Genomic DNA, 26806 nt, shown 5'->3' on the forward strand with positions numbered 1-26806 from the left:
TCGTTGGTTTTGAAGAACTTCTTTATTTCTGCCTTCATTTCATTGTTTATCCAGTCAACATTCATGAGCCAGTTGTTCAGTTTCCATGAAGCTGTGCAGTTTTGAGTTAGTTTCTGAATTCTGAGTTCTAACTTGATTGCACTGTGGTCTGAGAGACTGTTTGTTATGATTTCCGTTCGTTTGCATTTGCTGAGGAGTGATTTACTTGCAATTATGTGGTCAATTTTAGAGTAGGTGTGATGTGGTGCTGAGAAGAATGTATATTCTGTGGATTTGAGGTGAGAGTTCTATAAATGTCTATCAGGTTTGCTTGTTCCAGGTCTGAGTTCAAGTCCTGGATATCCTTGTTAATTTTCTGTCTGGTTGCTCTGTCTAATATTGATGATGGAGTGTTAAAGTCTCCCACTATTATTGTGTGGGAGTCTAAGTCTCTTTGTAAGTCATTAAGAACTTGCCTTATGTATCTGGGTGCTCCTGTATTGGGTCCTTATATATTTAGGATCATTAGTTCTTCTTGTTGTATCGATCCTTTTACCATTATGTAATGTCCTTCTTTGTCTCTTTTGATCTTTGTTGTTTTAAAGTCTATTTTATCAGAGACGAGAATTGCAACTCCTACTTTTTTTTTTCTCTCTCCATTTGCTTGGTAAATCTTCCCCCATCCCTTTATTTTGAGCCTTTGTGTGTCCTTGCATGTGAGATGGGTTTCCTGGATACAGCACACCAATGGGTTTTGGCTTTTTATCCGATTTGCCAGTCTGTGTCTTTTGATTGGTGCATTTAGCCCATTTACATTTAGGGTTAATATTGTTATATGTGAATTTGATACTGCCATTTAGATTCTAGCTGGCTGTTTTGCCCATTATTTGATGCTGATTCTTTATTTTGTTGATGCTCTTTAGCATTTGGTATGTTTTTGGAGTGGCTGGTACTGGTTGTTCCTTTCTATGTGTAGTGCCTCTTTCAGGAGCTCTTGTAAAGCAGGCGTGATGGTGACAAAATCTCTGAATACTTGCTTGTTCACAAAGGATTTTATTTTTCCTTCACTTATGAAGCTTAGTTTGGCTGGATATGAAATTCTGGGTTGAAAGTTCTTTTCTTTGAGGATGTTGAATATTGGCCCCCACTCTCTTCTGGCTTGTAGGGTTTCTGCTGAGAGATCTGCTGTGAGTCTGATGGGCTTCCCTTTGTGGGTAAGGGCGACCTTTTTCTCTGGCTGCCCTTAGCATTTTCTCCTTCATTTCAACTCTGGTGAATCTGACGATTAAGTGCCTTGGGGTTGCTCTACTTGAGGAATATCTTTGTGGTGTTCTCTGTATTTCCTGGACTTGAATATTGGCCTGCCTTGCTAGGTTGGGAAAGTTTTCCTGGATAATAACCTGAATACTATTTTCCAGCTTGGATTCATTCTCTTCGTCACATTCAGGTACACCTATCAAATGTAGATTATGTCTTTTCACATAGTCCCATCTTTCTTGGAGACTTTGTTCATTCCTTTTTGTGCTTTTTTCTCTAATCTTGCCTTCTCGTTTTATTTCATTGAGTTGATTTTTGACATCTGATATCCTTTCTTCTGCTTGGTCGATTCAGCTGTTGAAACTTGTGCATGTTTCACGAAGTTCTCGTGTTGTGTTTTTCAGCTCCATCAATTCACTTATATTCCTCTCTAAGTTGTCCATTCTTGTTATCATTTCATCAAATCTTTATTCAAGGTTCTTCATTTCTTTGCATTGAGTTAGAACATGTTCTTTTAGCTCACAGAAGTTTCTCATTACCCACCTTCTGAAGTCTGATTCTGTCATTTCATCACACTCATTTTCCATTCAGCTTTGTTCCCTCTCTAGTGAGGAGTTGTGATCCCTTGTATGAGGAAAGGTGTTCTGGTTTTGGGTGTTTTTCTCCTTTTTGTGCTGGTTTCTTCCCATCTTTGTGGATTTATCCAACTGTCATCTTTGTAGTTGCTGATTTTCAGATTGGTGTCTCTGTGTGGATGTCCAGATTGTTGATGATGAAGTTATTTCTGTTTCTTAGTTTTCCTTCTAACAGTCTTGCCCCTCTGCTGTAGGACTGCTGAGGTCTACTCCAGGCTATGCTTGCCTGGGGATCACCTGCAGCAGCTGCAGAACAGTAAGGGTTGCTACCAGTTTCTTCTTCTGCTTTGTCCCAGAACGATGCCTGCCAAATGTTAGTCTGATCAGTCCTTTGTGAGGTGACTCTTTGGATATATGGGGGTCAGAGAGCTGCTTGAGGAGACAGTCTGTCCTTTATAGGAGCTCAAGTGCTAAGCTGTGAGCTCCATTGTTCATTCAGAGCTGCTAGGCAGGCATGTTTAAGTCTGCTGCAGCAGAACTCATAACCCCCCCCCACCCTGCTCTTTTTTTCCCCAGGCGCTCTGTCCTGGGGAGCTAGGGCTTTATTTATGAGTTTCCCTTGTGCTGCTGCCTTTTCTTTTCAGAGCTGCCCTGCCCAGCAAGGAGGCAACTTAGTCACTGTTTGCCTGCAGAGGCTTTGCTGAGCTGCTGTGGGCTCTGCCCTGCTACCGTGTGAACTTCCCTGCTGTCTTGTTTATATGGGTGTGGTTACAACTGCCTCGGCTGTGGTGGCCCGCCTCCTTAATGGCGGACTCTCTCTGTTATGGCGGGTTGCCTCCACAAGGCGGGTTGCCTCGGCAACGGCAGGCTGCCTCAGCAATGGCGGACTACCTCTGTAGGGGTGGAGTGCCTCGGTAATGGTGGATGCTCCTCCCCCACCGACCTGGACCATCCTGGGTTCAGCTATGCTTGCCGTGAAACTCTCAACCCCGAGCATTTCCAATTGCTGGTTTTTTCTTTGTTTGTTTTTGTGGGGGTGGGACCCGCCAAGCCTGATCACCTGGCTCCCTGCCTCAGAGCCCTTTTCTTTTTTTTAAGTTGAATGGTTGACTCTCTCCCAAGTGTTCCAGTCACCTGCTGAAAGGGTGCCAGGATCTGTGTGATTTCCCATGCAGTGACCCACAGCGCCAGTTGAAACAATGGCGCTGAGATTCGTGGTGCTTTTTTTGCCCGGGAATCTCCTGGTCTGGCTCTCTGTTTCAGTCCTGTTTAATCAGATGAATGGGCTAATCTGCCTTCTTGGAGCTCCAATTGCCAGCTTAAAAGGGCAACCAGACCAGTGTATTTTGTACAGAGAACTGCTGTGCTGGGGTGCTGGCAAAACAGCCACGCCAGCCAAAAGAGCCACGCCAGCCAAAACAGCCGCACCCGCCAAAACAGCTGTTCTGGCGACCCATGGGGCTCCTCTGCCTGGGAATCTCCTGGTCTGTGGGCAACAAAGATCCATCTGGAAATGCAGCATCCACTAACACTCTGCGCTTTCACTGGGAGCTGCAATCCTGAGCTGTTCCTACACGGCCATATTGCTCCACCCAACTTTCTGGTCTTAATTATACCTGCTTCATAAGTTGATTGGAAGTGTTGGATACAATGATACATATATACCACTTGGCATGTCATACATGCCCAGAGAAAATTATCTAATATAATTACCATTAATATATGTATATAATTACTTTCTGTTCAAGCTATTCAATAAATATATACATTTGTTGCACTCAACAGTGGCCAATCACCCTTCTAGCAGTTTGGGATCCATCAGTCAATAAACTAAAGATGCTTTCCTTTATAAAGCTTACATTCAAGTTGAGAGGATAAAAACAACAAACATAAAAGAAACTCATTTGTGCATGTTGTGAGAAGGGTTAAGGAAAAAAAGAGAGGCAGAGCAGGGGGAAGAAAATGACATTCCTGAGGCAGGGTAACGGCAGACTGCAGGACTAAATAGGGCAGGCACATGGAGCCTTACCTCATTGGGATGACAAGATTTAGGTACAGTCCTAAAGGAACTGTGGGAGGTGAAGGCCGGAGCATGCCTGGCCTGTTGGAGAGACAGCCATGAGGTGGGTTCACAAGAGGGGAGGAGGTAAAAGAGAAAATAACAGGAGACAGTGTCATAATAATCATAGGATCACTGCAGGCCATTTTAAGGAGTATGGGTTTGATTCTGAAAGAAATAGGAGTCTTTGCAAGGTTTTGAGCAGAGGAATAATATGATCTCACAGGTTTAAAATGATCATGTTGAGAATAAACTTTAAGGGATAAGATAGACCAAGTAAGGCCTGTCAAGAAGCCCTTGCTGAAGTACAGATGAGATGTGAAGGTGGCTATCTCCATGGTGTTGGGAGTGAAGGTGGTAAGAAGATACTATATTCAGGATATCTTCTAGAATATCCTCAAAAGGATCAAAATTATCCAAGGACATGAGAAGAGTTTGTGGGTGAGAAAATGGAAAAAAGTCTATCATATTCCATACCACCCTCAAATTTGACTACCACTCTGATCACTATGTGATTAAATAAGGAGAATTTCAGGAATCCTTGGGGAAGAAAAGATATGATATTCCTCACATCATATCTCCCTGAGGAATACTGTCTTTAAATCACATATCATGGGCCAAGCTGGTACTTAGATAAAGCAAGGATGAATAAATATTCCTGCTTTTACATTAGCCATTCCTATCCTCATCAGAACATTTTTAATGGCTGCCTAATGATCCACTGCACAGATGTGGTCATAAATTCTTTAACCAATACTCTAGTGATGGATATGTGTGTTGCTGCTTATTTTTCTGCCACTAGAAACCAATGGACAGCATTATACATAAATATTTGCCTTCGTGTCTAACTGATTTATCAGCATAAATACTTAGGGGCCAAATTGTTTAATCAGAAACTACCCTTTAAAGGTTCTTTATATATTGGTCCATTGTCTTCCAGAAAAACTATATTCATCTCTTCTATCTGTCCACTAGAGGAGCCATGCTTCTCAACCATACCAACTTTCAGGATTTTCAATATTCTTGACTTGACAGATGAAATCAGCAAATAACTCATCGCTCAAATTTTTATTTAATTGCTGATGACGTTAAACATTTGTCCTAGGTCTAGTGGCCATTTGCATTTCTTTTATTAATTATCAGTTTATGCTATTTTCTCATTACAGAGATTCTTTTACTGATTTATAATAATTGTTTATATTTTTACATTAACTCTCATATATATTCAAACTGACATTTATTCTTGACTATTCTTAAACATCTCAGTGGATAAAACACTTCTTAAAATGCTCTAAAAAATGTTAGAACATCACAAAAATAAATAGTCTTAGAATTTTTAAGGAATGTAGCTGTGGTGTGTTCTCAGAAAAAGTCAATAACTTTTTTCTCAAAGGCAGTAACTGCCCGAGTATCTGAGTTTGCTTGATGTCTCAAGTGCTCCCTAATTGCAGAACCAAGTTCCTTGGACTCCTCTGGATTATTATGGCGTCCGCTGAGAGCTAGGTGTAAAATCACCAGACATAAATAGGAAGCACAAAGTGGGCTGTATAATTTGTCCAAATGCGTCCCCTAAAAAAAAATTTGGCTGGATGACTTAAGAGTTTTACTTACATCTATGTTGTCCCTTTCTGAGAATGGGTTCTGGGGGACTGGAGCTCATTTGTAATTATGCCACAGTTTTCTTGTAAAACCTGGATTCTTTATACTGGTTCTGAAGCAGAAATTGACTAAAAAATGAATGCTGGTCAGCAGCAAAACTTGGCAGAGTCTACTATTATACACTGAACCCCAATAGAAAGACATCAGCTTGCAGTCATCAGTTGGTGTGTTCTTGCTGGAAGTACTTACTAGGCATGAAAACACTCCACTCCCACATTCTTGCAAAGAGCTGGGGAGCTGTTTTCATTAAATGCCATAAAAATGTGAAAATAATGATTATTTACTAAAGCTACTCAATTTTAATGCCTTTAGATGCTGAATATTTTAGCTCTTATATTTATTGCAAAAACAGTCATTTATTTTAGTTGGTCTCTAATATAAATGCCTACCAAATCATCTGCTACTTAGTCAGAAAATACGTGATTTCCTTGGTAATGCCATTCATTATGGCTAAAACCAAGGAGTATCACATACATTGAATTAAAAAAAACATATGATAGGAGTTGCTCCAATATTTAAATGGACAGAAAGTAATCTGAAAATATAACTTAAATAACTCTAAAATTTCAAAAAACAAAATTCACAGAACTTGTAGTTGAAGAGGTGTATCTTTTGCCTTCAACCTATGGTATAAGGTTGAAGAAAAGTAGTGATACCTTTTCATACTTAAGTATCACTTTATAGTATAGAATTCTTTCCTGTACCATCCCAAAAATCTTTTGAAAAGGTTAAGTGAGACTTAAAAAATAAAATCAGAGATGAAGGTGCTTTGCTATAAGTAGTGGGAGAGTGAGGCCCATTTTTTTCTAATCTCAGAGTCATTAGTTTTCTACCCACACTGTCTTTCCTGCCAGGCGTACATACAGTGAACGTGCCACAAATGTCAACTTTTATTATTATTACTATTATTATCATTATGTCAAACACAAATAATTAAAACCTCTGTGTATGGTAAATACAATAAGTAACCGCAAACAGGCTCACAGTGCAGCCATTATTTATGGCTCCAACTGCAGAGAATACACCCCTAAGGGCTGAGGCTAGGGAACCCACAGAAGGGCCCCAACTGGGGACAGAGAGAATAGTGGGGAGGGAATGCCAGAGAGACAGTGGTAGGTCTGAAGCTTTCGCTGGCAAACAGAGATTATTTGTTGAACAAAGCGAAGAGCAATGTCATCGTTTCTGGTTTAGGAAGAAACAGAATGGTTAGGTTCCACCTACTGTTTACCTAAGATGAAAGTTCAGAAGAAGACATAAGCAGTCCCTGCCTTATGTAGAGCTGAGAGCACAGCAAATCCAAGAACCAAGAATGGACACACCTCTGGCACACTTATTTGTGGCAGAGTTTGGGAAAGGAGGGGAGAAGGGAAGAAGTGCTGGGAAGCAGACCATAGGATACAGTGCTCATTACCCATACCCCACCCCTGGAAGCATCCACTTTCACAGAGAGGCTTCCAGCTTTGAGGATAACAATGAAACAATTTATGTTTCACGACTCAGTTTTTCTAGTGCTAGAGACTTAACTTATCAGAAACTTCAGAAAGCATTTCACCAAAACCTCTAAGCTAACTAAACTCCCATAATAGTGGAATGATGAAGTGGACTGTGGTATAATCGCACAATGGAAGATTAGGCAATGATTAAAAAGTGAGGAACAAAAGCAACAGCATGCATTAAAAAGCGTGCCAGTAAGCACTCCAAGACATGATCGTAGTGGTGGTCTACAGAGGAAGGGCTTAGGGGTGATTTTGTTTTTTTCTTTCTCTTTTTAAAAATCATAGTTTAACTTTCCTGAAAACATTTATTACTTTTATAATGAAAAATTAAATTTATTTGTTAAATGGTTATAATGATAACCATAGGGTAAATATTTATGATAGATATAGGTAAGTAATTATGAAAACATGTTTTAAAAATTATGCCTAGGCTCACAAATGAGGGGTGGGGTGTGGGGGTTATGACGAGATTATATGTAACTGCTACTTACTTGGCAAAAGTCTTACATGAGTGGTTTCTGATTAATTACACATTGAACATATAGCTGAATTGTTTAAATCATTTCCTACCCATTTGAATCAGTTTGTTAATAAATAACCCTCCAGTTTGGCATGTAATCTCCTTATTGGCATCTTTCTAATTTACTAGTGTGAATCCTCAGAAGCCAATAATTTTGATTGCTAAGAGAGCCTCAAAAGTTAATTTCCAAGCCTGATTAGGATTATAGTTTTAACAAATGAATTTTTACTATTCAACAAGAGGTCTGTGAAGATTTACAAACGGACCCATATACACTCACCACATCTTTGTCGACGGATAAAGAAAATACTCTTGATACTACTCCAAGTGGACATCTAGGGGAAGTCAATGAAGGCTTACACTTTTCAAAAACATAATTTTCTAATGTTTAATTTATGCATAAAATATGGCAGCATAAAACCTTGCTTAATGAGGACTCCAACAGAAGGCATGGGGTCAATTTTTCTTTTTTTTCTTTTTTTTTTTTTTTGAGATAGAGTCTCACTCTGTCACACAGGCTGGAGTTGCAATGGCACAATTTTAGCTCACCACAACCTCTTCCTCCCGGGTTCAAGCGATTTTCCTGCCTCAGCCTCCAGAGTAACTAGGATTATAGTAGGCATGAGCCACCATGTTCAGCTAATTTTCTTTCTTTCTTTCTTTCTTTCTTTTTTTTTTTTTTTTTTTTTTTGGTATTTTAGTAGAGACATGGTTTCACCATATTGGTCAGACTAGTCTTGAACTCCTGACCTGAGGTGATTCACCTGCCTCAGCCTCCCAAAGTGCTGAGAATACAGGCATGAACCACTGTGCCCGGCTGAACTGCCAATTTCTCTAAGGATTCACCAGAAACCCCTTTCTTCTCCTATCCTTTAAGAAAATCTTTGTAAAGGGGGATTGGTCACAAGGAAATGAAACTATAGAAACAGAGTTCATAATGGTGAAAAGTTGGTTTGCCTTCTTGGATCTTCCTTTGACCCCAAACTGAGGGCCCTGTATTCTTCTCCTCTATTTTATTCCTTGAAAGGGAGAATGGTAGCTTGCAAAGTATGTGGGCTTTGGAACTAATCAGAGTTCAAATTCTGGTTCTGCTCCTCACTCCTTTGAATATATTGACCATTCTGAAACTGGTATTATGTGTTTAAAATAAAGATGATAATATTACCTGGCAGCTCAATGAGAATTTTAAAAAGCAAAAGCACCTAACAACTTTTGTCTTCATTAATAGATACTCAGTAGGTACTCCTTATACTCTGCCTCCTCAACTTGGTATAGATACACATTTCTCTGAAAGATGGAGCACATTACATTTTATGTGTCATTTTATCCTTTCATATTTGTTTTACCCTAAATTTTTGTATTTTTCTCAGCTTTTCTTTTTTGAGAGCACACTTCAAAAAGAAGGAAAGTCTGATCATCTTTTGAGATGAGACTAGACTGGCAAGGGAGAACTTGAACCACTATGTGCTGTTGTCTTGAAGTACACTTAAGTGAAGTTATGTCCTGGCCTATTTCAGAGGTTACTGCAAACAACAACAAAGACATTTACAAAAAATGCTCTAAATCACTGGTCTTAGGTAAACAGACAACGAATGTTCAATAATTCATTTTTTGTATTAACCCCTGTTTTAGGTGCTGAGGTGTAACAGTGGGAAAAGCAGAGGAAAAAAAACTCTCTGCCCTTGTGGAGCTTTATGTTCTCAAAGGAGGAGACAAACAGTATCTACAGTAAATATGTAAAATATTTACATATTTACAGTCTTCAGATGGTGGTCAGCAAAAAAAACATTTACAGTCTTCAGATGGTGGTAAGCACCATGGAGAAAGACGAAGCAGGAAAGAGGTACTGGCTACACCATTGTGCATGGAGATGCTGTTTTAAATAATGCAGCCAGGAAGTCATCAAAAAATAAACAGGTAACATTTAAGCATGAACCTAAAATTGGTGAGGGAGAAAAACGTGAGAGAACAGCCAGTGCAAGGGTCCTCGAGTAAGAGAATGCACAGTGTGAGGGAAGACCAACAGGAGGCTGTGTGACTGTGGCAGAGTGAGCAGGAAGTGGGGTATGAAGACCCCAGGCAGAGAGCTTACCAGGAATAGATCATGGAAGGCCACATTGGCTATTATCTGAACTTTGTTTGGTTTTTCACTCTGAGTGATATAAGAAGCTATGGGAAGTAATTAGGCAGGAGAGAGATATCATTTGACTCATGTTTTACAAGATGCATTCTGGCAGCTGTTTTAAGTATAAACTGTAGTGGGACAGGACAGGAACTCTCTGGCAGCAACAACAATATTTGGGGGTGAGATATGGTAGCTGCAAAGGTTGGAGAAGAAGTTGGGAGGAGATATTGATGTAATTCTTACATGTTTCACTGATTTCCTCTTCTGGGAGGGCCAAGAATGCCCCAGTTGACCAAAGATATGGGAATTAAACCCACTGTCATTTACAGGAAACCAGAAACACTCAAGAAAGTATGACCAGCACGATTATATTCTACAGGGAGCTCAAGATTATCCCCAACTCTGGTCTGGAAGAGGAGATCTTGGAGAGGTTCAAGCTGGACCTTCCATGGGATTCTCACCCCAAAGACCATCTTTTGGGATCTCATTTTTGTGTCCTCTTGGCATGTCTCTTGTATGATTCTTTGGACCTTTTTTCTTTCAGTCATCTCCATCTTTATGAGATTATTTCTTCCCCCACTCCTTGTTCCAGGTAGTAGGGGCTGCCTAACTCAGAGGAGACTCTTTGTTAGAGAGAGCCAGGGTAGCAGCTTAATCTGGCTCTGTTCACACCTTTAGGGAAAATAACTCATTTTTTATGTTTCTTTTCCTATACCACCAAATTGGTAAGATATTCTGGATTAAAAAGACCTTGTGGGTTGGGCACAGTGGCTCACACCTATAATCCAAGCACTTTGGGAGGCCGAGGCAGGTGGATCACCTGAGATCAGGGGTTCGAGATAGGCCTGGCCAACATGGTGAGACCCCATCTCTACTAAAAATACAAAAATTAGCCAGGCATGGTGGCGGGCACCTGTAATCCCAGCTACTTAGGAGGCTAAGGCGTGAGAATCTCTTGAACCAGGGAGACAGAGGTTGAGGGGAGCCGAGATCACGCCACTCACTCCAGCCTGGGAACAGAGTAAGACTCTGTCAAAAACAACAACAACAATTACAAAAAGCTTGTGGACTGTTTCAGTATAGGCCGTCAATGAGCAATAATCACAACTCATGGTATCCATGGACCACAGCCTCTGTCTAGCTGTTCTCGGTATAAGACCTAACTCCATAATGAAAGCTTAAACTGCAAGCTTTGTGTTGCTATTTCTTAAGTATGCCCAGATATGAACTGTTTAGCAGCTAAAAACACAGTGCCAGCTTTCCATTTGAAATTCTGATACTAAATAAAGTCATCAGACCTGTATAAAATGTTCAGTGAAAACTGCTTGTATGAACAATGAAAACAACCTAAATATTCACCAATAGAAAATGGATAGAGTATAATCACTCAATGGAATGTAGAGAACAGAAAACAAAAGAGCAAGAACTGTAAAATAGATAGATATATGATAGATAGATAGATATCCATATATGTATGTCTCCCTACAGTTCTTGCTCCTTCATATATATACACACACATAACACAATTCTTATTCTTTCACTTTCTGTCTCTCTCTATAGAGATATGTGTGTGTTTATACCTATCTGTATCTATTTAGATATAGAGTTCCATATATCTATAAATATAGATAGATAGGTGAATATACACATAGTAGATATAGATATCTACTATCTATATCTATAGACATATATTTGGATAGATACACGCAAATCAGTCTAATCTCAAAACCAGTGTTTACCACCCTATCCCCAAAACACAAAATTGCAGAAGGAGAGGTACAATATGATTCCAATATTATGAAGCTTGCAAAACTTTGCACAGTGGCAGTATTGTAACCAGTGAGGTTTATCTGAGGCTCTATTATTGCTAATTGAGAAGCTTGCAAATCTATGCCATGTATCATTAATGGATATCCATATATAACAAAAGTTTTTAAAGATGTGAGGGAATAATCCATACTAAATTCTAATTAATAATTGCCTCTGAGGAAGGAATATATGGGGAGGGGTTACCCAGGACTTTCAGTTATCTCTGCAGCATTTTATTTCTTAAGTAGGAATTGAGTTCCGTGGCTGTTCTTTATATCATTATCTATATTTTGTGGTTCGAATAAAATAAAAATGTCATCTGTGCTATAAGAACATTTTTTTTCCTCCAGTGAAACTCAAACTTCTTATTTTGATTAAAGAAAAACATGTTCTTGGTAAACATTTTACTGCTCTTGGCTGCTCTGTACTTAACACCAGAGGGTAAAAGCCATCCTCATGATTCACTTTTGCTCCAGTCCCACTCACCAGGCCCAGGGGTCACAGATAGGTCTTTAAAATCCAAATATGAGAGGAACAAACATCACGTACCTGCCCAGATGTCCTCTCTGTCCCCAGAATGCTGCAGTTCACAAGTGGGAGAGCTTTTGAGGTTTCTGTGACCTGACCACATTTTGTTCTCTCTTCCCCTAAATCAGTTCTTTCTTCATTCTAGAATTTACTTCTTCTTTCTCCTTATCAACTCCTTCAGGTTTCACCTTGACATCTCCAAGAAACCTCCCCTGGCCTTCTTGGCCTCACATCTGGATTGAGGATGCTCATAACACTTTGAGTTCCTCATAGCACTTGTTACATCTCAATTGTAACTGCCCATTTATGTGGAGTCCATTAGTTCTACAGGGACAGAGGGTGACTATTTGGCTCACTCCATTGTTCCCAACATTTATATAGGTTCTGACAAAGTAGATAATCAGAAAATATTAAGTGGGTAAATGAGAGATCACTGAATATCTGCTGAGGTCATTGATCACTGAAAATCTGATGAGGGGGAGAAGTGGATCCCCTTGGGGGGAGAAAGGCACAAAAAACAGTGGGTATGACTAATAGATAATGTGCCTTTCCCATTTGCTTTCAAAAAGCCTGTCTACTGTAAAAATGGATGGTAAATTCTGAAGCAGTTTTTGGCTCTAAGTGTCTAGCTCCTGGAAGCTTGTCTATCTGAGCCTCTTTGTCTTCGTCAATTGAATGATGCTGACTTTGAGCATACCCATGTATGTCAGAGATGGCCTTGGAGCTCAGAGCTTTGTATATCTGCTTGTTTGCTTGTTCCTTTCCCTAGGGAATACACGGTAAGGTGAACAGTGTGCTTCCCCCAGGAGCCTGCTTCTCATTTTGTAGCCCATTACTGGGCCACTTATAGGAAAGGCTCTCAGGAGACTATTTTCCTACAAGGCATGAACATGAGTTAGTAGAGGCTAAAAATATAGAGCACTACAGAAAATGTTTAAATCAATGCATAAATAGTTGAAAGTTAGAACAATCTCCTAAGGTCAGTGGGATGTTTTTAGATTAGCAGATAGGAGTTTTGGCATATTCCTAATAACTTGGCCCCAATTCACTAGAACTTCCACTCCTTATCTTAATTTGTAGAATGAGGAAACCTAGCCACTAAGAAGTTAAATAAATTTCAAGCTCACAGGTTGTGTAACTGGGTTCCAAATCCAAACAGTTTGACTCTAGATGGTATACTCTTAACCCTAATGCTATTCCATCCCTCAGGACCCCAAACCGAGGTCATCACTGATAGTTTGGAGTTCATAACTCTAAAACAGCATAAGTTTAGTGGAACACTAGTGCCTGGAAGGTATTAACAGATCTTCCCTAAACAAGGTCCCATACATATAGGAAATGCTGAGTGAGATTACACTGAACAGGTTTCCTCTCTGCAGAACTTATCAGTCTTTAATAAATTCATGTGCACTATGGCTCTCTAAAACCTAGATGTGGAATTTTTCAAATATAATGACCCTTGGAATTCTTTTCGGATAAAACATCTACTGTCATACAGATTTTGGCAGCATATTATTTAGGAAACACTGCTCTAAAGTACAGTCCAGATTGTTTCATTTGTTTTGCCACTTATTTCCTTTAATTTCATTTTATAGCATCCAGAAATGTAAACTGCACACCTTAAAGATCTTGTCCGTATTTTCATCTATGGCTTGCTTCTCCACCTCATTCACAGAGTTGTTGAGAGAGATATGAATACACGAGGACACGATGTGCACCACAGTCGCCCTGTTCTGCCGCGCTACTTTTCTTCTGGTGAATGAACCTCAACCCTAGCTATTATTGGTCATTGCCATTTTTCTGTAAGTGTGCACAAACAATACAACTCATTCATTCTAGATTCTCATTAAAAAAACTTAAAGATCAAGACTTTCTACTCTTCTTAGTCTTCCAACATCTTTCTCATCTTCAGGCTTTCTCAAAGATTACTGATGGGGTTCATAGATCACATGTGGAAGGGGTAAAGGAATAAAAGTTGTGTGAGCATTTTTTGTGGCCTCAGAGTCACACCAGGCATAGTGTAACCTATAAGTTAATCACTGGCAGATCTGGGATTTCGATGTTCGGTATCAAGCCTATATTCCTTCTACTCTGCATCACAACATGGGGCTACTATAATATTTGGAACCAAAGATATGAATTCATCTATGGGAAAATAGTGATCTCTTGACTCCTCATAATACCTTGGCCCCAGATAGCTCCCTGATTCACCCCTTTGTAAGTAACAGATAGGTGATGGAGTGAAGTCACTAGTCCAAGGGCAGAGTCCTAAGACCTACAAGCCATGCTTTTCTTGGCTCTCAACATTTTGTTTCAACATTCCCAGTATAAAAATCATTCTCTTTACAATGAGACATGCAAAATAACTGCTGTGTAATTTTGCTTTCTCATAGCAATTGGTTTTTCTCTGATTAAAAAAATATAAGCCCCAGTATAAGCAACTGGTTTTTCTCTGATTAAAAAAGTATTTAAAAATATAAAATAATAGACCTGGGTCAATTTCCAAAGTCCTACCATCTTGTCTACCTTAGACAAGCTACTGAGTCTCTGAGCTTTATTTTTATCCTCTCTAAAATGGGTGTGGCATCGCCAACTCACCATCATGAGTATTAACCATGACTTAATTCATGTGAAGTGATAACACAGTCTCTCATACACAGCAAGAACCCCTTCCCAGGCAATAGCTTAGAATAGTGGTTCTTATTCCTGACTGGGCATCAGAGTCACCAGTGGAGTTTTAAAAAGAAACTTCAAGAACAAACAAAAATCCAAAGCACATTTTTAAAAATACAGAAAATGTTGATTATATCAGAATTTCAAATTTCAGTATGACAAATTATACCATCAACCCAAGTAAAATGAGAAAGACTGGGAGATAATCTTTGTAACACACATAATAGTATTCAGATTATATAAAATGTCAAGAAATCAGTAACAAAAAGGCACATTTGCAACAAAAAATGCAATGTGTAGACAAATCACAATTTACAAAAAGAAAAATTAAAAAGTCACAAAATATGACCTCTATCTCACTAATAATCAGGAAAATGAAAATTAAATCAAATTACCACATTTCACTCACTATATTGTCCAAGATTAAAGGCAATAATAAGCATATATTCTTAAATGTATAGAGAAATGAGTATTCTCATGTTGAACCAGTGGAATTATAAATTCCTACAGGACATTTGAAGAAAAACTTACAGTTTTGATTAAAACTAAAAATGTTCGTATTCTAGGACCAGATTCCACTTCTAGTATCTACCCTAAAAATTTTTTTGCATATTATATACCCCAAAAATTGAACAAAATACTGCAGATATGTCTGTGACTATAGAAAATAGAAAACAGTATGGATGCCCAAAATAGAGGGATGATAAATAAAATATAATACACATATATTAAGAACCATACTTCAGAAGTTAGGTTATGAATCTGATCTATCTGTATCAACATGTGTACATTTTTTAAATGTTGCATTCACAAAGTATATACATAGTAGTTCTTACTTAACAGTTAATAAATATTCTGAAGGTTTTACATGCATTAAGTCATTTAATCTTCAGAACTACCCTATTAGCAGACAAGACTGTTATTTCCATTTTACAGATGAGGAACTGAAGCATGGATAAGTCAAGTGACTCTCTCTAAGCCTCAGTCCTGCATCCATGGGGTCCATCCTCTCGGCTGCTCCATTGTGCTTACTGAAAGAGGTTGCAGACCAACGTGTACAGCATGACACTGGTCAATATCAACATACTTTTCCAAGGGAGTGGAAGGAAATATGCTAAACTCATGATACATTGCCTTGGCTAGAATGTTTGTAGAATGATCAGGATAGAGGGAAGATCAGAAAAGACTATAGCTTTATCTTCTAATTTTTTTTCTCAAGAAACAATATGTTAATTTGTAGTTTTTGAAACTGTAATCATATAGGAAAAATGAAGTTATATATTGAAATGTTAATAGTGTTTGATAATAGATGGACGGAATATTAGTAGTTAATCTTCTTGCATTTAAATGCATTTTCCCCATCAGGTATATTTGAGAAAGTATAAATATGAGAAAGATTTGGAAGACTAGGGAGAGTGAAAAGCCTTGATTTTTAAGTTTTCTTTTTTTTAATGAAAGAAAAAATACCCAGAGACAGACAGTCTTGCCCCCTCCCCCCAAGAATGGGAGACTGGGGTCAGGATATTTACATTTTTTGAAAAATTCCAGAGTGATTCAGATGTTCAGGGATAGTTGTATTTGGCAGAGGTGTGGGGTGTAATAGAGAGATCATGGGCTTTGTAATCTGATATTCAGGGTTCAATGACATTTCCACTACACATTAGCTGTGCGATCTTGAGCAAATTACTCAACTGCTCTGAACTTCAGTTCCCTCAAACATAAAGAAAGAGTACTACCTTCACTTAGTTTAATGAGGATTAAATGAAGAGTCATATGTGCCTGGCTCATCATATAATATGGTTCCACAAATACAAGAATTTGATTCTTTCTCTTAACGCAGCATCTTTTTTTTTTTTTTTTTTTTTTTTTTTTTTTTGAGACAGAGTCTTACTCTGTCGCCCAGGCTGGAGTGCAGTGGCGTGATCTCAGCTCACTGAAACCTTTGCCTTTGGGTTCAAGAGATTCTCATGCCTCAGCCACCTGAGTAGCTGGGATTACAGACATGTGCCACCATGCCCAGATAATTTTTGTAATTTTAGTAGTGATGGGGATTAACCACGTTGGCCAGGCTGGTCTTGAACTCCTGGCCTCAAGTGATCTGCCAGCCTCGGCTTCCCAAAGTGCTGGGAGTACAGGTGTGAGCCACCATGCCTGGCCTTAACTCAGTACTTTGAATGATTGTAACATTTTGGCAGGTTGTTAATAAGGAGAGAAGTATGCTGGCCTATACAATTTCTACAGCAACATCTGAAATATGTTTGGAAAAAGAAAATCAATACAACCCCTCTTCAGTCACCCAGTGGCCTCTGTTTTCCCTTCTGTAAAATGGGTGTAATAACATCACTCACTGACCTGTGCAGTTGAGATTCTGGATAACGTTTCAGAGAGTTCACCCAGAGTTCAAACACATGCATTCACCCTCTTCTCCCACCATCCCTCCACACAAACACACATGTCTTGAGTGCATTTCATCCAGTTCTGGTAATTTAGTTACTTGTATTTTGTTTATTAGGTTGAAAACATTCTGCTCATTTACTATTATTTAATCTATTAATTCTGTGTTAGGCCTAAGGGGAAACCTCTCAAGGAGAAAATGCTGATTATCTAATACAAAAGCTAAAAAGTTACAAAGGTACATTTTACAGATATATTCTTTCTCGTGAACAGTTTGTCATTCGGAAAATACCCTCTCTCCTCTACACTCATTGATTGCTCTCACTCAGACACACATTCTCCTCCCCTAGGCTTAATTTTTAAAGGCAATTTTTGAAGAATAATTTTGATTTATGAAAAAACAGAAACGATAGCACAGAGAGTTCCCACATAACCAGACTGGACCCAGTCTCCCCAATTATGAACATCTCACATTAGTGGGGAACATAGGTTACAATTAATGAACCAATGTTGATGCACATCATAAACTAAAGGTCATACTTTATTCAAATTTCATTAGTTTATATGTCATGTCTTGTGTCTGTTCTAGGATCCCATTCAAGATACCATGTCACACCTAGTTCTCACGTCTCTTTATGCTCCTCTCAGTTGTGACAATTGCTCAGACAGTACTTGTGTCTGATGACCTGAGAGTTTTGAGGAGTACTGGTCATGTACTTTGGATAATGTTCCTCAATTAGGATTCATCTGACTTTTTTCTCTCATGGTTAGACTGAGGTTATGGGTTTGGGGCAGGAAGACCACAGGGGTAATGTGCCATTTTCATCCTACCAAGGATACATTCTATCAACATGACATCAATCATGATGTTAATTTTTAGTTTTTTTTTCTTTCTTACTCTTAAGGAAAGGTGTTTTAACATTCAGTTTCTTTTTTGATAATGCTGATTTTGGTCACACGGCTGAGGTGTCTTTGTCACATTTCACCACATAAAGAGACTCTTTTCCCCCTTCCATAGGGTACTTTTTGGAAAAAAAAAAGTCACTATACAAAACTCACTACTTAAATTATTTGGAATTCTAGATAAGAAATCTGCCTTTTCTCTATTTATTCATATATTCAATCACAAGATTTGATTATATTTAAAAACTCAGGGTAAAAATTAATTGGGCTTTGGCCAGGCCTGGTAGCCCACACCTGTAATCCCAGTGCTTTGGGAGGCCAAGGCAGGCCCATCACTTGAGCCCAGGAGTTCCAGATCAGCTTGGACAATATAAAAAGACCCTGTCTCTATTAAAAACATGAAAATTAGCCAGGCATCGTGGCATGTGCCTGTAGTCCCAGCTACTCAGGAGGCTAAGGCATGAGAATCACTCAAACCTGGGAGGTGGAGGTTGCAGTGAGCTGAGATCACGCCACCACATTCCAGCCTGAGTGACAGAGTAACACTGTCTCAAAAAAAAAATTAATTGCCTCAAAAAGTGAAAAGAGACTTTTAAAACATTTTTTTTACTTAAAAAGAACTTATTAAGTTAAAAACTTCTTTTTCTTTAGATTGAATTTCATTCTTAATTGAACATAAGGTATATAAAACTCGGGTTCTGTTGAGGATGTAAAGATGACTGAGGCAAGTTTCTCTTCTTGAAGAAACCATCCTCAGGGCTAGACATAAATGTATACACTGAGCAAGCAAAGCAGTGCTGCAGATGAAAGTAAGAAGTGCTTTGGGAACACTGAGAAGATTGTAATTAATTCAAGGAAAGCTTGAGAAAAGAGGTCTGAAGCCAGGGCCAGCTCCTGGGATGTGCAACCAGTGTCATCCCACAGGAATCACACTTGGAGTTTCATGTTCTTTGCAACTTTCTTGAAATTCTTAATAATAACCTTGGAATTTGTGTTTGATAAGCAAAGTCCGTTATATTATCAGCACTATACTGTGAATGGAAAAACTGAAGCTCAGAGAGATTGAATGACTCAGGTAAGGTCGGTCACACAGTTAGTTAATGTAAGAACCTGAGCTGAAAATCAAATCTTCCTGTTCCAGATCCTGCATTCTTTTCATTGCATCTAACTAGAAAATGACATGGAAGTTTGCTATGCCATTATCCAAGCAAACATGAACGAAGCACTGACCTCAAATAACCGCAACACTTTGGCCAATGCACCAACTTCTTCTTTGAGTGAGAAGATCAGTGATATGGCACCATTTTGAGTGGAGTTGTCTTCAATATAGCTTGTTTCCTACAGGATAAGATGCATTTGGTTAAAACATTTTCCACAGTTCAGCAATTCATTCCTATTAAACCTCCATGAACAAAGCAAACATGAACACTTTCTTTTAGTTAAGTCTTGCAGTACAAAGAGCTATATATATTCTATACAGAAATATGTAGTGTGGTGGAAAATAAGTAAGTCCAGGGCAATTAAATGTTCAATGATGCTACTGGGTCAGCTATCAACTTAAGGAAGCTTCAATTCTTCATTGATGTTACCATTCAATCCTGTAAATTCAATATCTTTTAATGAGCACCTACTAAGTTCCAGGTACTAGTCAGGCTCTAAGAAATTTAAAGATGAATAAGACAATGCTCTATCTTTTAGGAGCTCACAACTTAACTTAATAGACATATACATAACAAATCAAAAGATCCTTAGAGGTGATATAATATAGTTTATAAAATGTCCCAGAGAGACATTGAGAAACACAGTATGGAAAGTACTAAAAATAGAACATGCACAGGCTTTTGAGTCCTACGACCTGGGTTGGAATCCTCTCTCTTTCATCTTCCAAGTGGACAACTTTGGGCAAATCACTCAGCTTTCTTAGTTTTCTCATCCATAAAAGCATGCTAAAAACAAGCTCTGTCAAAACAGTATTCAGATAATGAAAAAAGGAAAAGATCAGTTTTAATAGAATATTGAGAAATATATAAAAAGAATGGAAATATTATAAATACACAAAAATGACCTCTTGACTTTTGGCAAAGATCTCAGCAAGTATTAACGTGTTTCCATATGCTGAGATCTGAAATAGCCAATTGTTGAGAAAGAGTCACAAAATTCATGAAAATACACAAATAACCTATCAGAAGATAAATTTAGTCTTAAACTAAATCTCAAAGAATGTCCAGGATCTAGCACTTACTACATGCATGTGACAGAAAAGGAAGGTGGGGTTAGAATGGACATTGCAGAGTTTGCTAAAACATTAGCCTAAGTTTGAAAATAATATATAAAATTCTATGTGTGTCTACAATAAACAGCAGGTACCTAAAACTGGGAAGAAAAAAATTTGCAGAACAGTTACTCTCTTGTAAGCAAGTTAATGAAATTAATGGAATGGACGTTACATCATCTCAATGAGAGAAGGCTGTGTTAGGAGTCTCTTAGTGACTCAGAATAACAAGCCTTGCATGAATACTGATGACCCTTAGCAAAAAATTCTTTCGATTCAGAAAATTCAGATTTTCCCCCAAATATCCCATGAAACTGAGGTGTGAAGGCAAAATCACATTTACCAGCAAGAGTGATTATAGCAAGCTTCAAATGAAATGGAAGACTAAACTGTTAAATATCCCTATTTTGATCACGATGTTATCTTTCTAAAAAACCATTAATGGACCATTTAGTTAGAGCCTATAATTTCCAGATACTAAAATAAGCACTTGATTTGTATTATCTCATGTAATTTTGGCAACAATGTAAGAGGTAGGTTTTATTATGTACCAAGTTCCCCCTTTTATTGATGACAAAATTGAGGCTTAGAGAGGTTAAGTAACTTGCCTATAGTTACACAGCCGTGGAGCCAGGATCTGAACCCAGGTTATTCGATCTCTGCATACTGTTCATGAATCACAATCTCTCCCAGCCTCTATTCTCCTTCCCCATTTTAAACCCTGACGGAGAGGTACAGAAGAGTCTCTGAATTCAGTGATCTTCCTACCAAAGAACACTGAGCCTTGTTCTTCCCAGTTTCATAGAAATGACAAGAGATTTTCCTGTTTCTAGTTCACTTGGCAACACTCTTTTCTCCTGTTGGCCTCCGAGAAAAGTAAGATATTTCTGATACACATCAACAGATGCCACCTTTGACTAAGGTAATTCAGACTTGAATGTACCTGGGCTTGAAATTCAGTCACCCCACCCTACTCCAGCGTGTGCTCAGTCAAATGCCAAGTCTGATCTCATCTTCTTCAGAAATGTCTCTGGGTGCCAGGTCCTTTTTTGCTCCCACTGCCATCACCTGAAACCATTTCTTAGTGGCCTGCATTGATCCAGCCTAAGACAATTTTTCTTGCTTCCTTCTTCTACTTATAATCCCTCAAAGGCTCCCTCCCCATGATCATCAGGATAAAGTGCTTCTTACTGATATTTGGCAGTCTCTGTGGTACCTCACCTCTGGAGGCCCATCTACAGGAACCTCCTTTCCAGCCAAGCTGCTTTCTTTCTTGCCTTTTTAACTCTTCATTAGAGTAAATCACCAAATTTCTCTTTCCAAGATCTCATCCTTCCTTAAAGGCTCTCTTGGGTCTCATTTCTCTTAGGAAATGTTTGTGCCCCTCATCCCAAGTGCACAATCACTTCTTTATGCTTTCCACTTGGCATTTGATGCCGTGTGGAAACAATAACTGACTCACACAGATTGATTTGTCCTTAGTGCTCACCTAGTTAAACTCCCTCACATTAGAGATAAGCAAAACCTAGAGGCAAAGGGAGAAAATAACTCACCTGAGGTCACGAAGGGAGTGGAGGCTGGTCAAGAACTCAAGTTCCTAATTATCAGTTGTTCTATATAATTCCCCTTGCTGTGAGCATAATGTGGGAATTCAGTTCTCTGCTTCTTGCAAAGTCAAAGATTTACTCTGGTCCAGTCAGCAGTTAGTCAATACCACTCCTAACAGCCTACATTTCACCGTGCTGAGCCCCCTTCCCTTGCTCCATTCTCTCCATACGCTTTCTAAATCAGTGTTTCTCAGTGAGTGTTCCTTGGATCTCAACTCCAGAATTTCCTGGTGATTCCTTCTTATAATGTAGTTTCCTGGGCTTTACCTAAACCTATTAAATCAGGTTGTCTTAGAATATGCCATTTCAAAACCATCTTAGGTGATTCTTAACCACAGAAAATGTTGGAACCATTGATAAATATACAGCCTAATTTTTTTTTGAATTATAACTTTTCCCTAAATGTGTCTGCAAATTCACATTTACTCTACAACAAGACACTACTTTTGGTTGATATTAATACTATTTGTGGATTCTCTACAAAATGCTTTATAAAGAACTTTAAAGCCCCATATTTTCCTGACCAAATCCCTGCCCCTAACCCCTTCCCACAGCTGTGGGGACCGTATTGCCAGCAGCCCTGAAGCTACATGGAGGATGAAGCCAGGATCTCTTCTGGGATCACTCCGACTCTCACGCTGTTCCTCTGCACGGTAAGTTCTGTCTCCTAAGAGCCATGCACTTTTTTTTTTTAAGGATTAAAAAACAATCAGCCCAAAGTTCTGCAGTCTTTTAGTTATATTAACTTCAACAGTTTAACAGCAGCCTCCTGTTCTCTCCTGACAACTCTTCTCCCTAACCCTGCAGATGACAGGGCCTGCAGTCTCACATTACCTTCCAGGCCTGGGCTTCACGACTGAATCTCAGAGTCCAGGAGTAGACTCCCTGCCTTGGGTAAATATATAGGTTACATTAAAGAATGTGTTGTGCAATTGTTCACCTCAAGAAAATGCCAACAAATCCTGGAGAATGGAATATACCTTGGCTATTATTTCCAAGTCACATTTAGGGTTCTTTCATATTCCACGCCCAGGGCTAACTCTTGGTCATTTTCCTCTCTGCTTAGTTCCTGCCTCCCCAGGTCTGAGTAAGTTTCTGCCTAAATTTTCTTCATGCCTCATTATCTTCCCAAAGTGAAAGGAGGATAGTTAAAATTCTGCCATTTTGATACTTGGCTGAGAGCACTTTATAAATATTATGGAGGAGAACTAGAGGACCCCATCTCCAACCCCAGATCATTAGGGACCAAGCCCTTCAGTGTACAGAAGAGTAAAGGGACAACAGAAAGGGACAGTAACTTTTCCAAAGACACACAGCTAATTGGTGGCAGTTCTGGAGGCCAGATCCCCAGCCCCTTAAAGCAATGCTCACTCATTCCTGTGAAAGCCACACAGGACAGATTTCTCCCACTTAGAAACCATTGTTGAGGACATTTGTCTGTTGACTTCCTGGACATTCTCATGAGCTTCCAGTGAATTCAGACTTCTTACTGAGCTTATGAAACTAGGAAGCACCAGCAGTCTTCAGACCTCTTTCTCTGGAGGCCCAAACTCCCCTACCTGAGCACCTCAGAGTGCTGTGGCTCACCTGTCCAAGGTCAGAGAGTTTCCTGCCGAAGCCTCGGTTTTCCAGGACTGCAGTGGACATGCCGGCTCCACGGGAGTGAGGTCTCTGGCTGTTTAGGGCCTCAGACAGGTTTGCAAACAGCATGTGGGGCTGAGGGTTTTAACCTGGCATTAGGGTGGAGAGGAGAGTTACAAAAGGTGTGTCTTGCGCGGTGCATCCGGCACAGTAACGCCCCTGGTGGGCGTTGTCCTGACGCAGGAGGCCAGGGCAGCCTGCCTGCTCCTCCAGCTCACCTGTCCTGGAAGCGCCGGAGGGGAGGGGCCGAGGGAGGGTGTAGCAGACGAGGGAGGTACCACTTGGCTGCCCGCCCTGGGTGATGGGAAGAGGTCAAGGGCAGGTTTTGGCACTTTCGGGACTCTCAGAATCCTAGAAAGCGGGTTCTCTGCCATTGGAATAAGCCTGCGACCCTCTGGTATAACAATGATATGAATAATCCGCCCCACCTGCCCCCTACGAAACAGTCAGGATTCTCATTGAGATTTTGTTATTTTCCTTTCTGTTAACCTCTAAGCACACGGCGTTGATGTGCGCTGACTTCAGAAAACTACAGCTAGAGGGCAGTTGAACGGCCGACCACAGCAGGTGAAGAGCAAATGTAAGAGTGGCTCACGCCTGTAATCCAAGCACTTTGGGAGGCCGAGACGGGTGGATCATGAGGTCAAGAGATCGAGACCATCCTGGTCAACATGGTGAGACCCCGTCTCTACGAAAAATACAAAAAATTAGCTGGGCACGGTGGCGCGTGCCTGTAATTCCAGCTACTCAGGAGGCTGAGGCAGGAGAATTGCCTAAACCCAGGAGGCGGAGGTTGCAGTGAGCCGAGATCGCGACCCTGGGCAACAAGAGCGAAACTCTGTCTCAAAAATAAATAAATGAATGAATAAATATATAAATAAATCCAGTCTGGTGTTCTCCAGCTATTCACATAACTGCTGCTGAAGCTCGAAAAGAAGGTGGCAGAGCAAACTTGCTGGAAGATTTTAAGAATAGTAATAAAGAAATGCATTAAAATTTAGTATATTTCTTCTGTGTAAACATTCAGTAAATGGAAGATATTGTTTAAAAACATGTCCATATAAATTTAACAACAAATAATCACTAAGACCTGTACTGTGTGCGTGGTGGTTGGTGTTCTGGTCTTTGGTAATACAACAACGAACAAAATAGAGTCTGCCTCCCCAGCTATGCTACCATTCTGGAGGGCACACAGAAAATAAACACATAAATAAGTTTAGGCAGGGAAAAGTCTTTTGAAGAAAGTAAAGTGGGAGGTAGTCTAGCAGTGAGCTGGTGGGTGTTAGCCAGTGGTCTTCAAATAGACAGTGGTCAGATGTCATTAACCACGCTTTTCAGAGGATGAGACTGACATGAGCCTTTAGTGACCAGCAGGTAAAACAAAGTATCAAAGAATGCTGGAAAGGAGGTTCAGAAGTTCTGAAAGGATGTGAAAACTCAGGGCAAGCCTTGAGTGCCGCTTAGTATTTTCTCAAGAGAAATTAATAGGCTGTAAGAAAATAAGTCAATAATAAAGGTTGCTAGAAATCCATCCCTCTCCTCCCACTGATCTTTGACCAAGGATCTGTCAAAAAAAAAGAAAAAAACATAAAAACACAGGTTTGGGATTCAAAACAAGTGGTTTAACTTTTGGTTCTGCCACTGATAGCTGTGTAGCTTTGGTCAAGTCCATGCCTTAGTTTTTTGGTTTGTTTGTTTTGTTTTTGTCTTTAAAATGAGAATTTTAAGGGATGTTTAAGATTCCTTAAGCCTCTATTATATGCCAGGCTTTCTACTGTCTGTTAAGAACACAGACATAACAAGTGTAATTTCTATCCAAAAGCAATCATTGATGAATATTTTCCATAGTAAGTTGGAAGCTCAATGTTGTTAAATATTGAAGGCCAAGACCTTGATTTCCATCATCAGGAGAATCTGTATCCTTTATCTGACTCCAGTATTTTTCTACTGTAGTAGACATAAAATGTGTTGTATTCCTCAGCCTCAGGATTTTCTTACAAACATCATGTCATCCCTTGATGCTGCTTGAGGGCAATGCATGTGACAGCCCCTAAGATATTACAGGCATGCAATAAAGAAAAGCAAACAATGTTATCTATTTATTTGCATGCACACTCTATCTTAGACACTGTGCCAAGCTCTCCACATGCATAGTTTCACTTCTTCCTCTCAAAAATCCCATGAACTATGCACTCTGCCTTGACAGGCACAGAAACTGAGGCCGAGAAAGTTTAAACAAATGGCCCACATTCAAACTATGTTTCACCCAACACCAGCGTGCTGCACTGGCTCTCAAATACTTTTTCTTTCCAGTTTCATTCAGGACAACATGATTTTTAGGACAACAAAATGATAGCTTTTCTTCCTTCTCTCTATATCAGTTAAAAATGGAATATTTTTAGTTTTTGATTTTTGGGGGAAACACAGTAGATGTATGTCTTTACGCGCAATACTTAGCTACAGGCATGCAATGTGTAATAGCCACATCATTGAAAATGGGGCATCCAGTCCTCAGGCATTTATCTTTTGTGTTACAAACAACCCAATTATACTTTTCAAGTATTTTTTAATGTACACTTAAGTTATTTTTACTATAGTCACCCTATTATACTATCAAATACTAGATCTTATTCATTCTTCCTATTTTTTGTTTACCCATTTACAATTTCTACCTCCCCTCCAGGCCCCCACTACCCTTCTCTCCCTTCGGTAATTATCCCTCTACTCTCCAGCTCCATGAATCAAATTGTTTTGATTTTTAGACCCCACATATGAGTGAGAACATGCAATGTTTGGCTTTCTGTGCCTGGCTTATTTCATTTGACCTAATGACCTCCAGGTCTGTCCATGTTATTGCAAATGACAGGATCTCATTCTTTTTTATGGCTGAATAGTGCTTTATTTTGTATAAAAGTACCACACTTTAAAAGAAAAGCATGTTAATGGACACTTGGGTTGCTTCCAAATCTTCGCTATTGTGAACAGTGCTGCAACAAAACTAAAAGAGCAGACAGCTCTTTGATACATGGTTTCCCTTCTTCTGGGTATATGCGTAGCAATGGGATCACTGGATCATATAGTAGCTCTATTTTCAGTTTTTTGAGGAACTGCCAAACTCTTCTCCATAGTGGTTGTACAGAAATGGAATTTTTAATCCCATCTCACATAAAAGTGCCCCAGATCCAGGTTGAGAGGAGAGCACACTTAATTGTCTACTATTTCAGAGAAGAAAAACGAATTGCTTCTTGAAAAAAAATTATTCTGGCAAAAAGAAAAAAATTATTTATGCACTAAAATAAAAATAAGAGA

General features: G+C 39.4%; 1 protein-coding gene and 1 non-coding gene across 17 annotated transcripts in view; one reads left to right on the forward strand and one right to left on the reverse strand.

Moving 5' to 3' along the window:
* Nucleotides 1-26806, reverse strand: part of PAH (phenylalanine hydroxylase) — a 132653-nt gene that overhangs the window by 54871 nt on the left and 50976 nt on the right. For all 16 annotated transcript variants that reach the window (XM_054238789.2, XM_002752912.7, XM_078337135.1 and 13 more), the window contains 2 exons: nucleotides 23444-23586; nucleotides 19208-19315 (listed from right to left, as the gene is read on the reverse strand). In XM_054238789.2, the coding sequence (XP_054094764.1) occupies nucleotides 19208-19315; nucleotides 23444-23566 (231 nt within the window). In that variant the 5' untranslated portion in view covers nucleotides 23567-23586. The remainder of the gene's footprint in view (nucleotides 1-19207; nucleotides 19316-23443; nucleotides 23587-26806) is intronic.
* On the forward strand, nucleotides 11481-11622 carry LOC118144543 (U4 spliceosomal RNA). Its single transcript, XR_004729314.2, has one exon. It is a non-coding gene; the product is annotated as a U4 spliceosomal RNA (small nuclear RNA).

The sequence above is a fragment of the Callithrix jacchus genome, chromosome 9, assembly GCF_049354715.1.
Source record: "Callithrix jacchus isolate 240 chromosome 9, calJac240_pri, whole genome shotgun sequence".
Lineage (NCBI taxonomy): Eukaryota > Metazoa > Chordata > Mammalia > Primates > Cebidae > Callithrix > Callithrix jacchus.